The sequence below is a fragment of the Buceros rhinoceros genome, unplaced genomic scaffold, assembly GCF_000710305.1.
Source record: "Buceros rhinoceros silvestris isolate BGI_N320 unplaced genomic scaffold, ASM71030v1 scaffold3634, whole genome shotgun sequence".
NCBI lineage: Eukaryota > Metazoa > Chordata > Aves > Bucerotiformes > Bucerotidae > Buceros > Buceros rhinoceros.
In genome coordinates, this window is record NW_010406300.1 from 22465 (window position 1) to 37246 (window position 14782).

Consider the following 14782-nt stretch of genomic DNA (forward strand, 5'->3'; position numbering starts at 1 on the left):
TTAAAGCCCTCTTTGTTACCTCCATCTTGCCCTAGCTAAAACTCAGTATTTGAACAGCTTCCATTCAAGCCAGCTTGGAAGATACTCAAGGGATGAGGAGTCAAAAAAAGACTTTGTTCCTACAGGAAATCAAGCTAGAAGTTGAACTACAGTTTTGTATCAGTCATCTAAAAGATAACCTCTCCAAATATATTCTACACCAAGCAAAGCATCAATGCAGCTTAATTTACATAGTGCCATTAGGACACAGTGCACCTTGCAGATTAATACAAGCTAAGAAGGTCATACCCCTGTAAAAAAAGCTTTTAAATCTCAATTTACTGGTGTTGCTGCACCCAACTCTTAATAAGGCTTAAACTGCAATGAAGTTCACAAGATCCTTGCAGCAGCTTGCCGAGTACACAGGCGCTGCTGTTTCGTGGCAGATTATTCTGTTCCCTTTCAAATGAGCTATCGTAACACTGAGTATCAGTGCTTGAAATGAGATGGCCACCTCCCTGAAGTTCGTGACCAGCCTCAGCCATGCCAAATTCTACCAATTCGATGGACAGAAGTGAGGCTTTTAGAATGGTTAACTTTTCACATGACCTCCAGCCCTTCATTTAAACAAGAACATGGATTCTGAAGTACCTTGGCTTTTTTTTTCCCCCATCACACAAGTTAATATCTGCAGAGGAGGAAATCCCAAAATTCCCTGATTAGTGTACAAACTGAATGCAGATGCTTGAGTTACTTCGCACAGGATCCGATATTCAGTTCGCAGAAAACAGACTTGTCATTAAGCCTGACTGAAGATGGAGCAATCCGACTAAAGAGTACTATAAAACTATCCCCTTCCTGCACTGAAATTTATGCGAGCACAGAGGATACCATCTGCCTCGATGCAGTTCGGTAGGGCTCAAAAGGAGGCATTCACTTCTCTCATCCCCAACTCTCATTCATCAGTTTGCAGCAGCTCTGGTGCTTGTCCAACTCTCTTCCTAAGCCAGTTTACATCACTGAGCTGTCAGAAAACAATTCACTAAAGTGCAGTGTCTTCTGATGCATCATTGAGTTGGATCAGCTCAGCTAAGAGCCTGCAAGCATTTTAACTTCAGAAGGCAAATGGCTGGCTAGAAGCACACACAGAGAGCAAGCCCTCTGCTTCTGGTAAGAGACAGCTGTTACAGTAGATGATCAAGTCTGTCGTCATCTTCAGTTTAGGTGGAACAAAGGGGATTTTGAAGGACATCTATAGAAAACAGAAAAAAATGATTGCACAATAAAGGGAAGAGAGGTGTGTATTACACAGGGCTAAAATAGCGTTTCAATCCATTTTGCTTTATGGACTTTTTTCACAATCTGAAAGTCAGAGTATTTGCTTAAAGCCCACCCCTTCCATTTTTGGGAGAAACTGGCATTACCTCTACCCAGCCACCATCTAGCACAGACTGATAATACTTCTGGGGATCTCAGGCTTTTTGGTTGTGGTGCTTTGGTTTGTTTTTTAGTATGAAACTAAGAGTTTATGTAGGTATACAAAAGGCCACCTACTGAACAGTTGTATCAAAGAAACATTTATTGCTCCCTAGGTTAAGAGTCTTAAGCTGGGAGCACCAGGTTGCTTCGTTGTATTCCTCCTATCATCTCCTTACAGAGTTCTTGGCAAATCAGTGAGAGGAATTCAATAGTGGGCACAACTGGGAGTGAGGGAAAGGACGCCTTCCTGTGTCAACTACCATCAACTTCTTTGCAATATTCCCATATCTCCTATAACTGCATAGATCATCTCGATTCCTCCTCAAGCCAGCTAGCACAAAGATGGAATAGGTGTAGTCATGGTTAGTTTCTGCTACTGTGAATTCTAGTTCTGAAGAACACTGACTGAAAAAGGAATCAGTTCTGGTTTGTTAAAAGCTTCAAAAAGCAATAAAACACTGACTAGTGAGTCACTATGAAGATTAACAGAAACACTCCACAACCTGTGACAGGCAGATGTCTATCAGAGGAGGCCCCACCCCACCTCCTCCACACCACCAAGAGTTCAAAGTATAGCAGACAGAAGACAACACCTGCCAAAAGCTACAAGCTAAAAGCAGAAATTAAATTTTGGATCAGGCATTCATTGAACCATGACTCAAAAAGATTTTACAAGTTCCTGGACTGTGTTCAGAGACATGCTCCAAGCAGCAAACAGGAGCCTTTCTTCCTTTTGCCATTCTTCAGATTTAAGCAGATTGAGTCCTCCAATAGCCACCTGATAAGACTGTTCTTTATGGAACAATGGGTAAGCGAGTGCTATAATGTGATTTCAGAAGTTAAAGTCAAAGCAAGATTCCTCCAAGCCGCCAGCTGGATGAGCCCTTCCCCAAAGCTCAGTTAGAAGGCTGTCACACTCCCCCATTCATGCCTGCTTACATCAGGATACCAGTAAGTTCCCTTGATAAACACAGGACAATTTGTATTGCAACCAATAAATTTGAACAGAAACAGAGCGTATGAATTCCCCACCCCCCAGTAAGTTAGAAAAGTCTGACCTGCTCTATTTGTGCTCAAGTAAACTAAGTACAAAGGTAAGTTACTAAAAGACCAAACTACTTTTCTCCTGCAGGGCAAATCCAAATTACTCACCCTGTTATACATGTATCTAAGCATGAAGTCCAGCAGAAAAGATTTTCCCTTGCGGAAAGCTCCTGCTACAGACACAACCACTATGTTAAGATCTTTGATGTGTTCCTGAAGCAAGATTTTTTCCAACGCTTTTTCATCTAGTTCAAAGTTATGGTCATCTTCATGAGCAAGAACAATTTGTATGGGGCGCGGCTTATCCAAATCCACCTCGTCATCCGAGTCTGGCAGGGCATCCGAGTCCGGCAGGGCATCCTCCTCCTCTTCCTCGTAATGCTTACCTGCAAATCAACAAGTCACAAGACATTAGTAAGTCAGAGCTTAGGACACCAGACGTTTCTTTGAAATGAAGCCTAGAGGTGGGTTTTCATTCCCAGGAGCAAGAGTTCTTGGGAATGCACACCTGCAGACAATGAGATCAACAGCAGTTCCCTGTCCATGTTCATCAGCTTCACATCTAGTCTACATTTTCAGATCTTCAGTATTCTCTAAGTTAAGACATCACAAAATAAAACTTGTTTTCAGCATCAAAACCTCTTTTAAAGACTTCTTAAGTATAACTTCCATTAAAAATCGAGGGCCTTTTATATTATTAGGGAATATTTTCATTTAAAATGAGCTCCAAACATGACCAAAAAAGGCTATTTTTAGATTTTTTGTGTACTATTGTCAGTTTTGCTTGCCAACACGTACAAGCAAGATCACTGACCTAGTGTGTAACCCCTGGATTACCTACATCAGCAGATGAGCACGTTCCTCTCTAGTTCCAGCACACTACACCCGTTTCAATTCTCAGAGCACAGATTCCAGAGTGCCTATTCACTGCTTGCGAGCATGCGCAAGGCCTAACATTTGAGATAAGAAAATAGGCATCAGTGGACAATCTCTGGCTTTATACTCTTCCTATGACACGCTACTGGTATTAAATCTTGCTTAGCAAGTACCAACTCTTTCAAAAAGAGTTAAGATAATATTTTATACACAACTGAAGAATCCATACCCTTTCAGGATCAACTAGTGGCTGAAAGAACTATAATTCAGGTGAGATTTAAGTTACTAATGAATGATAAAATAAGGTAACATGGCCCTTCAGATGTACAGCACTGTAGGACCAATATCCTATTTTCCTGACTTCCAGAATTAAGGGTTAGAGGCCTCAAAGAAAACCAAACTGACCTGTCCAAGATGAAGTCTCCTCTCTTGTTCAAGTATCACATTGAAGTTTGTCCCACAGCAGAACTGAACTCTGCCACTGGCCTGATTCCACTTTTCCTATCAAGCATCCAGAAGCGGTTTTGTGCTGACAGAATTGCCTCCAACTCCAGATCAACGTTTTGCCGTGTTCCATCAAAAGCCCACGTGCAGAAACCTGACTGATGCACCTTCCTACTTATCTGGGAACACGGCTGTATGAACTTCAGTATACTGGACTTCTAGTCATGCCTGCAATCCCAAGCATTGCTTTAATGAAGACAGCAGCCAGAAAGCAGCAGCCATCTCCAGTTATGTGATGCGTTGCGTGCAGGTATGTTAGATGGCGCCCGCGCTTCCTGTGGAAGCAGCCCAGAAGCAGTGTCCTCTTGCAAGATGTGTCATGAGGCACCATGGAATGCACCACAGTTTAATTCATTCGGGGCAGAGACCCTGCCAATACCCACAGGACCTGCCAAGTCATTCCTGCCAGACTTTGCATCCTAGATATCATTTGCTCATGAATAGCACTCCAACACACTGTTTTGTGGATGTAATGAGACATCTGAGTCTCATGAACTTGAAAAACGGTAATGTGGTGATCACATTTTTCCCCAGTAGTTGTCTCTTCGGACAGTCCTGACAACATTTCACTTCATTGCAAATCAGGGAGGATGTTTCCATCTCCAAGCATTGAATCTGTGCTGCCTCAAAGGCCAGTGGAACTAAATCTTTTTTAAAAACTGTTTGAATATATTAAGCTGCTGTAGACCTGGTCTGAACCGGAAGTAAACTTGAATGCTTAAATCCAAAGCAGCTAGAACCAAACTGCAACATCACTCAAGTGGGGGGCAAAACAGTCTGTAATGTCACCCTGACTCACTGTTTTGACAAAGCGGGTTAAACAATTCAATCGCACCAGCAGGCCTGACAACTGGAAGCAGTAACTTACAAAGAAAAGTTCTTGACAGGACACCAATCTACACAAACTACATTGACACAATACTGGTCACCACTTCAGAAGAAAAACTCTCACCTTTGGCTTTTGCATTCCCAGAAATTAAAGAAGCCCTCGTTTTTGGAAAGGGTTTACAAAACAGGTTTTGCCCCATATAGGCAGAATCCTTTTGAAGGCCAGAAAACTTAAGAGGATAGCTCAGCTGAGGTACAAAGATTGAGAGCCACAGAGAAAGCCTGCATCATCACAGCCTAGAAACACCGAGGGAACAAATCTATTGATGAATGCATTATGATTAGAGAGCTCCAAGAAAAGACACCTCTTTTTAGCCAACAGATAGTCACACAAGGTCTTGAGGCCCTTGCTTCTACATATTCCCCAGGTGAGGAATTTAATTTTATTACTTAAAACAGCCTTATATTATTAAACAACTTCAGCTGCAGTCACTATCAGGTTTGTAAACCAAACTGCAAAATAGTCCGAAGCAACATCTGCAACTTCTCTTCATTCAGTTGGACCTGACACTACCCATCTTGTCCTACCTGGAAGTCATCAGAACCTTAGCAGACCTCAAAGTGTGAGTGGTAAGAGCATCCTTCTGCCAGTGCAAAGCACAGCCACCCAAAGCCTCTTCAAGCCAAAGAGCTCTCCAAACAAATAAGCAGAGTGGTCTTTTATCACTAGTTATTTCTGAACAGGCAGATTTTCCCTATGACAAGTAGACAGTACTATCAAGAGCTTACACACAATAGTCCACGAAAAGCTCACAGTGTCTTGTTAGTAGTATTCTGCCACCTCTGGAGCTCACCTAGCTCAGAGGGGACAGGACAGAAGATTCACCTTAGGCCCTGTTCGTTTTCCATTAGATTTTGCTTACCAGCAGAAATTGCAAAGTCAAGTCCAGAGCATTAAGTTGGGGTTTTTGTTTGTTTTGGACTGGGTTGGCTTGTTATTGTTTTTTGTTTGTTTTTTATTTTTATATTAGCCAGCCTAATATATCTGAAAGCTCCCAACCTACCTACAGAAAAGACCATCACTGCCATGAATCAAATACTTTAGAGGGTGGAGAACTGCTGTGAAGGAATCCTGATCCATCCAGAAGAGCTGGTTTGATAACTTCATGCTGGAGTTGCAAAGAACACCTTTCCCTTCAAGAGATTTTGAACTAATTAGCAATTACCAAGACAGACAGTGCACAAGTCAAGCACGTTAACTGTAGAACAAGTGCTACTGCTTGTTCCAGCAGCATACTTAGCATATGCTAATCTGTCACATGCTTCTAGGCAGATGTCACAATCTTTTTGGCCCTCTATACCACCTTCTAGCTGCCTACCCTGTTATTCTGGCTAGTCACTGTCTCGGGCAGCACTGGAGTACTTTCTAGAAGGCTTCAGCATCCTGGGCAGAAGGCTCACATTACAGTTCAAGAACTACTTTCAGAGCAGTCTCTAAAACCAACAGTCAAGACAAGAAATCCCACTTCACAGTCCAGTCTTCTACAAAAGCTGCAGAAGCACTGTAAAAAGTTCTGCAAGTCATTCATAAAATAAGCTGACAGAATTGTTAAGGCCAGGAGTTAATGAAATTCAGAATACGAAGCCCTACTCCTGATTTCCCATTGCCCTCCTTTCCTCACCTGCCCCAGTGTGGTCATAGTGTGGTCTAGTTTCAGTACCTGAAACTCAATTTCAGTGGATTTGTCCTAAAGCACAGTCTAAGGACCACAAACCTAAACCATTCAATCAGAGCATGTGTGCTGACGCACAGTTCTAACTGTACATAATCACCTCCCAATGCAGGTCAAACGGGCTAGGAGATCCAAGAGAAGCAGCACTGTACAGCAAGAGACACATGCAGACAGACTTGAATGGAAACTAATACAGCCAAGAGAAGATACCAGCCCTCAGTTTCCCTGTAAGTTCTTCACTCAGCAAAATCCACAGCAGAACTACTGTTTACACTCCTCACTGAAGTATACAGAACAAGCACCGTTTGTTGGAATGCTAAGCCAGATTTTGAGAACAGTAGCTTCTTGTGTATGTACAGACAGTATTTCAACTGAACAAACTCAGCTAAAGAATCCATTTCTGAAAAGTATGAGGTGAAATGAAAAGCTAATTCCTGCTCCTCCTAAGTGCAGAGCTAGCAGCTGATGACCTATTTGTCCAGCGGCATAAAAACATGGGCAGCTCAACCTGCATGTATGAAAATAAGAGATGGCTTGCTTTACATGCAAGTTTCTCCCCTTAAGCACATTAATTGAAACAAAGTACCAGCATAGTTACCTTTAACTTTCAACCCAAATACAGCTTGCACTTGTTAAATACATCATTTACATTCTTCCCCAACAAAAAAAGCACACACCAATTGCTAAGCTGAGCTCAGCTGGGCTTGATCACAAGCACTGAATGACAACTAGTCATTACTTCTCTGGGCAGGGGGTTGAACACAGACACAGCAAAATATTGAAACAAATTTAAATCCCTTTGGGTTTTAGTGGCTGAAGATTCGGATTGTGACTGAACTCTAAAGAAACCACTTTTGTTAGTGTACGTAGCTCTCCTCGGTACTTCTCTCAGCTCTGTCACAAGGGGTTACAGAGTCTTCACTCAGTACATCTCTAAGCTGAGTCTTCATATCTTCTTGTACAGAAACTGCACTTTAGCCCCAAACTTCCAGTACCCCCAGACACTTCAGCTTGCAGCACCCCTGCACTCTTCCCTGGTGCTCTACAGACACCGCACAAAAGTGGTCTAAGTCTCCCTCTCATAGTTCCCCGCACAACCGAATGAGAAAGCAAGCTGAAGCGGGCTACACTATTAAACCGTCTGGTTTGAAATCTTGTTCTCCCTCCACAGCCTGAGGAAGTTTGCATCTTGAATCAAGCTTAAAATAAGTTATTGTGAGAAAACTGCTGCACCACATTTAAATGTAAGAGCATTTAAATCATTTAAAAAAGCATTTAGCTTCACCTAGGGAATGCTCCTCAGAGAGAAAGGAGACAAACTGTTTAAATGTTCCTTGTTTTGGTGTAGTGAACTGAAGAAGGTGTAGGAATGTGTGAACCGAGTTCCAGAGAGCAGGAAAAAACCCAACATGTTAGCCTTCAAACCTTATTTGGACAAAGTAAAAAAATCTGGCACACCTACTAAAAAAAATCCACTAGATTTACATGACAGAATTGTCCTCCCCATTCTCCAGCAGTCCTGCTCCATGCAATAAACTCACAGCAAGACCCACATGAAAGTTATGGGGCTGCCACAGACCTTAACGCATCACTGCCTTCCTACTACCAACTAGCAAATACTGCCAAGTAGCTCATTTTAATGGCAGAAATAATTAAATGTGTTGAATATTTCAGCTATAAATAGGACTGATGAGCTGAGTTCCAAAGACTTGTTTGGATATCCAGTAAGACCGACAGAGGAGTGGAGGGGGAAGACATTTAACTCTCTCTGTTCCTTCAGGGCAATGGGATGTAAAGGGGCAGATATAGAACTGTTACATAAACTGTGAGCAGAAGTGAGAATCACCTGAAGCTACAGTTCTGCCAGGGAATAGAGAAAAGAGATACTCCGACGACCTAGATACCTATGAAGCATCATAACTAATCAAACAACAGGCCTGTCTAGTCCTAAATGCTTTAAATTGCCTCTCTGTTGAGCAGACCGCATGCAAGCACGGCCAGACAGCTCTCCGAGCGGTGCAAAACACTCAAATTCATCTATTTTCAGCAAATGCATACAAGTAAGAGAATACAAATAAGCAGAGAGTAAGATAGAAGCAGCACAAACCCTGAGACAACCTAGTACTTCAGCAAGAAAAACCCCATATATAAAAAGATTGCATTTCTGAAAGCACATCATGAACTTAGTAAGAAGATGCTTCTCCATAGCTATGAGGAAAAACCTGGGAGGGCAGGGATAGTGGCAAAGCTTCTCATCCTTCTACTCTGCCTAAAAACCACAGCTATTAATAGCACTCTCTCTGGAAGAGGACCTCACAGGATCTCTACCCACAGTCAGGTTTTCCAGCCCCCTCAGAGAATGCTGCTTTAGGACACAAAGACTCAGGCAGATGAAAACACTAAAAAGCCTCTCCTGTGCCTTTTTTACCCACACTCTGGGTTCCTGAGTATGGGAATGAGAACACACCAAATCTAGTTCACCATGGACTTTGGAAAGGGCAAGTGAAAGCTCTTCACAAACCCTGCAGGCTAACTGGATCCTCCCGAGCCACACGGGTTTAAATGGGGCAGACTCCTGCCTGTATTTTGAAATGAGTGATTTTATTTAAGGTTGTTGCTCACCCAAGAAGATTTGATCAGTACTTTCTAATTGGTTTAGGCCATAACCACATCTAACATACTTTATATTCCTCACATCACAAGCTGATAATGTAGATCAGAGCTAACTCAAACCAAAGTTTTGGGAAAGAAGGATAGGGAGAAGAGAATAAGGCAAGAAGTGCCAACTGCAATTACCCCATGTTTGATTTTCGATTAGCGGCCAGAGCAGGTTCCGTCTCCCAGCTGCATCTGTACCCCAGCCACAGGTGCTCAGCAGCAAGCAAAGTGAGTGCTCCCTTTTGCCACAGAGGGAGGTTTGCCAAAGGGCCACTTCTCATACTAATTTCCAGGATACCTAAGCTGTCAGACAGGAACACCAACAGGTTTAAGGAAACAGAGCAAGCTGAAGAGGCTTTAATTTCTCTTTTTTGATTCAGCTATGCTTCTAACTACCTGAGGCTTCTAAGCAAATTAATCTTTCAGCCCAACCTCCAGTTTACATGCAGCTTCCCACCTCTAAGTTTCTGCAGCTAAGAGAGCCTCCCATCCAGCTTTTCTAGCACAGAACTCCATAAAGCTCTTTTAATAAGTTCCGCAATTCATTTCAAGGAATAAACAGTGAACAGTACAGGGAGAGAATGGATTTATCTTAAGAAACTGTCTTCTCTAGATCACATAGCTGATAGAGTATCCACCTTCAGACACCTTCAGAGTATTTCAACTCCTCTTCCCTTTCCCTCCTCAACTGTTCTCAACCTGGCAGCATCACTAACACACCCACCAGATGAAAGGGAAGTGTGACTGGGGAAGACACAGCATGTGCCAATGCAGTTAATGCCCAGATCAATCATGTGAATTGACACAAAAAAAAAGCCCCACACAAGTCACATTTAGGGAGAACTGAAACAAAAGCAACCAAATAAATCACATTTTGCATGTGTTCACTTTCTCTGCACTGGAGGGAGAGATTTTCCTCACACAGCTTGTCCAAAGCTGTTTTCAGAGTCCCCATGGCTAAGCACATAGAGAAAGAGGCCTGGGCTGCCACATCATTTTCCTGCAGTTAACCCACAATAATTGACAGAACACTTGACCATGTACACATAAGTCAGAGCACTGCACCTACTCTCCACAACTCTGAGCCTCCACCAGGTAGCACTGCTGCTGCTGCGCAACAGTCACTTGCTAAGGCAATAGCTCAAAGCACCTTTATTCTGCCAATACAACGGTGCCGGTAACTATCTCCTCCTCCTCCTTCCCCTGCTGCCTCTTCAAGCCCATTTCAGTAGCACAGCTAAGTCTTAATCACCCACTTGTACAAGAGCTTTCTCACTCTCTCCCATTTCCAGCACCACACAGTACCGTGCTGCCTTTCCTGCTAATTTTGCCATACATCCACCACTGTTGAGAGTCAAGTCAGCTAAATAAACCAAGCCAACAGAAAAAGCAATCCCATATGAACAGTTTTCTACCAACTGTCCGCCTCAGTAAGAGTCCAATGAGCACTGGAGCTGAAGATAAACAAAGAGCAGAGCTAGGCAGCTCCACCTGCAGGGCACAGGGTGGGTTCAGCTGTAGTGCTGAACAGCACAGGACTGCTGCCCTCTGTGTTGGCACCACTGTTCCAGGTTCCGGCACAGACTTATCTTGAACAAACACAAGGTGATGTGTTGTGCGCTCCACAGCCCCTGAAACAGCTGCGCCAGCACAAATAAGGGGAGGTGTGAGCTCCTTGACTGGGCACTGGTGCCAAAAGGAGAGTTCAGCTTTCTGACTCCAACCTAGTTAAGCTGGAACACCTCTCCAGACTCTCAGAACTCACAAGTACAGTTAAGAAGCTTGTTCATGTGGAGACTGACTTGACGATATGTGATAACGCTGCAAAGATGGGTAGACAACTGGGCTGTAACTGGATCAGACTGCGTGTTGCCAAAGATTAGTTCAGATCTGAAAAAGCATTCAGATTTAGGCTGGGCTAGCCAACACATTTGTTAACCTTCAATTAACAGCAAGGGTTCCTTCCTTTGCAAACAGAGGTTAACTCTAGCTTCAGTTTTGTCAATAGCATAGGCTAGGATGTGCAGCCAGTGGGAAGACCTTGAGCTTGGCACATCCTTCCTACACTAAAGGAACATTCCCTTGAACATTCCTACTGCATATACTGTTCCTGCTAAAAGCTGTCTTTACGGAAGAGTAGATCAGAAGAATTCCAATTTCAAAATCACCAGTTGTCATAAGGACACTGTAAAACACTTGGACTTTAGTAGCTCAGTGCCACACAAGCACCTTCGTATCAGTTCAAAGGGCTCAAGACCTACCTACTTATCTAAGCTTCTTTAGCATCATCCACTACACTTGTTACCACAGCCACTGCTAGCAAAACAAGAGTCTCTACAGGAGCATTTGGGGGTTTTAAACAGCAGTTTCCTGGGACAGCAAATGCCCTTGTTATGCATGTGCTAATGGCTGCTGGCTGGTCAAGGCCTGGTGAGGTTATAAAGCTTATACTGAGGGTATAAAGAGAGTAATCCCAGAGGTAAGTCACACCACAGCATTCTCCAGAAGGGAACAAACACCAAAGGGAAGCTCAGTGCTACTCTTTATATCAAGTTCTCAGACTAGTCTGAATACAACCAGGCAATCTGACTGCTTTTCTACAGGAGAGCACACCATACTGTATGTTGGGACTACAAATGGTTTGACATCCATCTTCCCATCTTCCACCTGGGTGGAAAAGGAAGAGGGAAATGCAACTGTCTGAAGATTCTATGTTTAACACCCTCCTCCAACAAACAGTTTAGTCTTTGTAGACCATATTTACCATCCTCATTCTGCGGATCCATGAAATCTTTCCTTACAGAGTATAGAGGCCAAACACTGGGGACAGAAGTCTGGATTTAGAAGATGAACCCAAACAGAGACAGATAGAAGCGTGCTGATCTTTAAAGCTCACAAAGGCTTCATCTAGACAGTTTTAGTGCACTACAGAAATAAGTCAACAACAGTTTAGACTACAGAACAGCTCAGTTTGATTTTTGATTAATGAAACAGTGATATGTCTGCAACTAAAGTACTTAAACTGAGACTCTAAGAATAACATTCAGTCTATCACAAGCCAACTTCTGTAAAAGCCCCAGATTGCATTTCAAGGGTCTTCTCAAACAAGCGCAATTCCTCATAGCATTTGTACCAAACATATGTAATTCCACCTATCCAAAAGTTCATAGTGGACAGCATGTTCCCTTTTCCACTGAAAAAAGAGCTGCATTTCTTAATGCTCCTACCCACCTTCAAAATAATTTTATTTTGAAAAGCTTTTTTTTGGTTCCTTTTAAATCTCAGAGCACAACGTGGTAATTTTTCAGCAACTACTTACTTCCACAGTACTACTAGCTCTAGAGAACACTCCAGTCCTGCACTGGTATTACTGCACTTTTCTAAATACCTTCTACACTAAGCCTGACATAGTAGCATTTAGAAAGATTTCCTTTTAAGTATTTCGTACTACATTCCCTCCCCTATCCCCACAACGAGCTTAAGACTTTGTTGTTTAGAAATAACTACTGCCTTGAGGGCAGCTTTAAGGCCACCTTTAGAATCACACTGCTGTCAGAACAATTCCTTAGTTCAGAATTACAATGTATTTAAGAAATTACTTCTCTTAAAAGCAAGACAACTTCTTGTTTTAAGGAAGACTTTTGCTGGTGTCAAGAACCTTAACCTCATTTTCTACAGCAGTCATTTTCACTACTCTATGCCTAAGCAACGCATTAAAGGAAGCCAGGCTCTTGCCTCCTTGCCTAGCAGTTCCTGTACTTCCAGGGACTGTTCTTTCCCTGAAATTAACACTGTGATGATTTCCATATTAGACAGAGGATTGACAGATGGTACCTTTCATTTCCAATTTGTCTAAGGTTCCCCAAGGAGATCACACTACACAGACCAAGATAAACTAACAGGCAGGAGTAAGAGCAAGAGGAGCCTTTCTTACATTTACCTGAGGAGCTGAAAATGCAGAAGGGGTTGAGGAGGAGAAGGGAATAAAACATAGCCTGCAAGTTTGCAGGCAGTAGTATCATAGGATTAGTCTTACAGTTAAAATAAGTGCACTTGTTCTTCCACTCAGCAGTACCACCCTGTTTAAGAAGATAAGAGGTGAGAACAACTTTTCCAAGTACAAACAACCTACAGAACAGTCCTAACACGTCAGCACAAGCAGTTGACACTCCTCCCAGGTTTCTACAATTTTCAATCCAAGTAAAGAAAACCCAAATCTTGGTGTCCTGAAATCATTATACACCACAGTATCTTTGCTCAAAACATCTTACTGAGACCAATAAGAACTTGTAAATTTAACATGATTATCCCTGATGGTGAAAAAACTGTATTATGATTTGACACTAACCACAGACTGGGACCTGATTCTGATCCCACTTGAGCAACAACGTCATAAGAGCAAATTAAGTTCTATTCTCAAATATCAATGTACTGGAAATTACATTCCAAACTCCATGTCTGTAACCTGTACATTTTATTAGTTCAAGTGTTCACTGCCTTTCAGGTCTGGGCTTCTGTTCCAGTCTTTTAAAAGAAACCTGCCAAGACTTGCAGTAGTACACAAACCCCACCTTGCCATGCAGAAACCACTGGTATGTGGGGCTGAAAATACAATCAGTCATTTGCTTATTGTCTGCACTGAAAATAAAGGGGGAAATATACATAGAACAAGAAAAAGAATTAAGATGAGACACATCCCTTCCTAGCAAAAGCGTATCAGAATATCCCTCATACCATACACAAGCCGTAAATAGAGGCCCAGTGACCAAGCTGTAAGATGAGTCCCTTCCCAAAAGGAATTTTGTGCAGTCTTACAGCTTTGACAGTTCTCTTATTTACTCCTCCAGGATACAAAAGAGCAGGGCGAGTCTTTTAAAAGAAGCTGGTCTTCCATAAATCAGTTTTGCAAAGGCCCAAATGGACTTCTTGTCCACATTATATTTGATTTCCTATCAGCCCGGCTATCGAGCTATCCTATCAAGCTGGCATTGAACAGAATTCCAGTACCCAGCTTAGCTGTGCTCGCTCAGGTAACTTTTTCAGACTGCCTGAGGTGCTATATGGCTCAGTAATGCCAGCTTCAGTGGCAAACATTCTGCTTTAAGTTTTTCCAACCTTAAAGAGGAGCCAGCTACTTACCACTGTAAACTAATAGAACTATTATTTCTGTTTAGTGAGTGGAAAAGGGAGAAGAGACTTAGCTTCACAGATCTCGCTGAGTGCAGAGATCTCACACTACAATGAGATACAAACTAGTCTTGTTACCTCCTACAGGTAACGTCCCCATCTGAAATTCCCAGGGATAAGACTCCAGGCAAACTAAGGAGAGAGCTTTAGGATATGTAAATGCATGAACAGCCTTCTGTGGAGGTAACTCATTACACAAATTTACCAGCTCTGACTACCAATAGTCATCGGTTAGCTACCAATACTTTCAGAACATCAGACCCTATTCCTTATTTGTTGCTGGAAATGACTTGACTGTAATTCTTGTCCTAATAGACACCGCTCCTTTCACATCAGTCATTCCTTTGCAGCTGAGGGAGCAGTCATCAATCTGAGTGATGTTTTCACAAACATTTCAAACCTGATCGTTATTTGTTCTGATGTTTCAGATCCAAATCCCAACCCCACAGAAGTTTTCATGTAAATCAACTCCCAACACAGCACTATGACCTCAA

General features: G+C 42.5%; 1 protein-coding gene across 1 annotated transcript in view; it reads right to left on the bottom strand.

Moving 5' to 3' along the window:
• Nucleotides 1-2888, bottom strand: part of ATL2 (atlastin GTPase 2) — a gene marked incomplete at its 5' end in the record, with an annotated part of 17717 nt that extends 14829 nt beyond the window's left edge. Inside the window, one exon of the mRNA XM_010134009.1 lies at nt 2611-2888. Within this exon, the coding sequence (XP_010132311.1) occupies nt 2611-2888 (278 nt within the window). The remainder of the gene's footprint in view (nt 1-2610) is intronic.
• Nucleotides 2889-14782: the final 11894 nt, after the last annotated feature.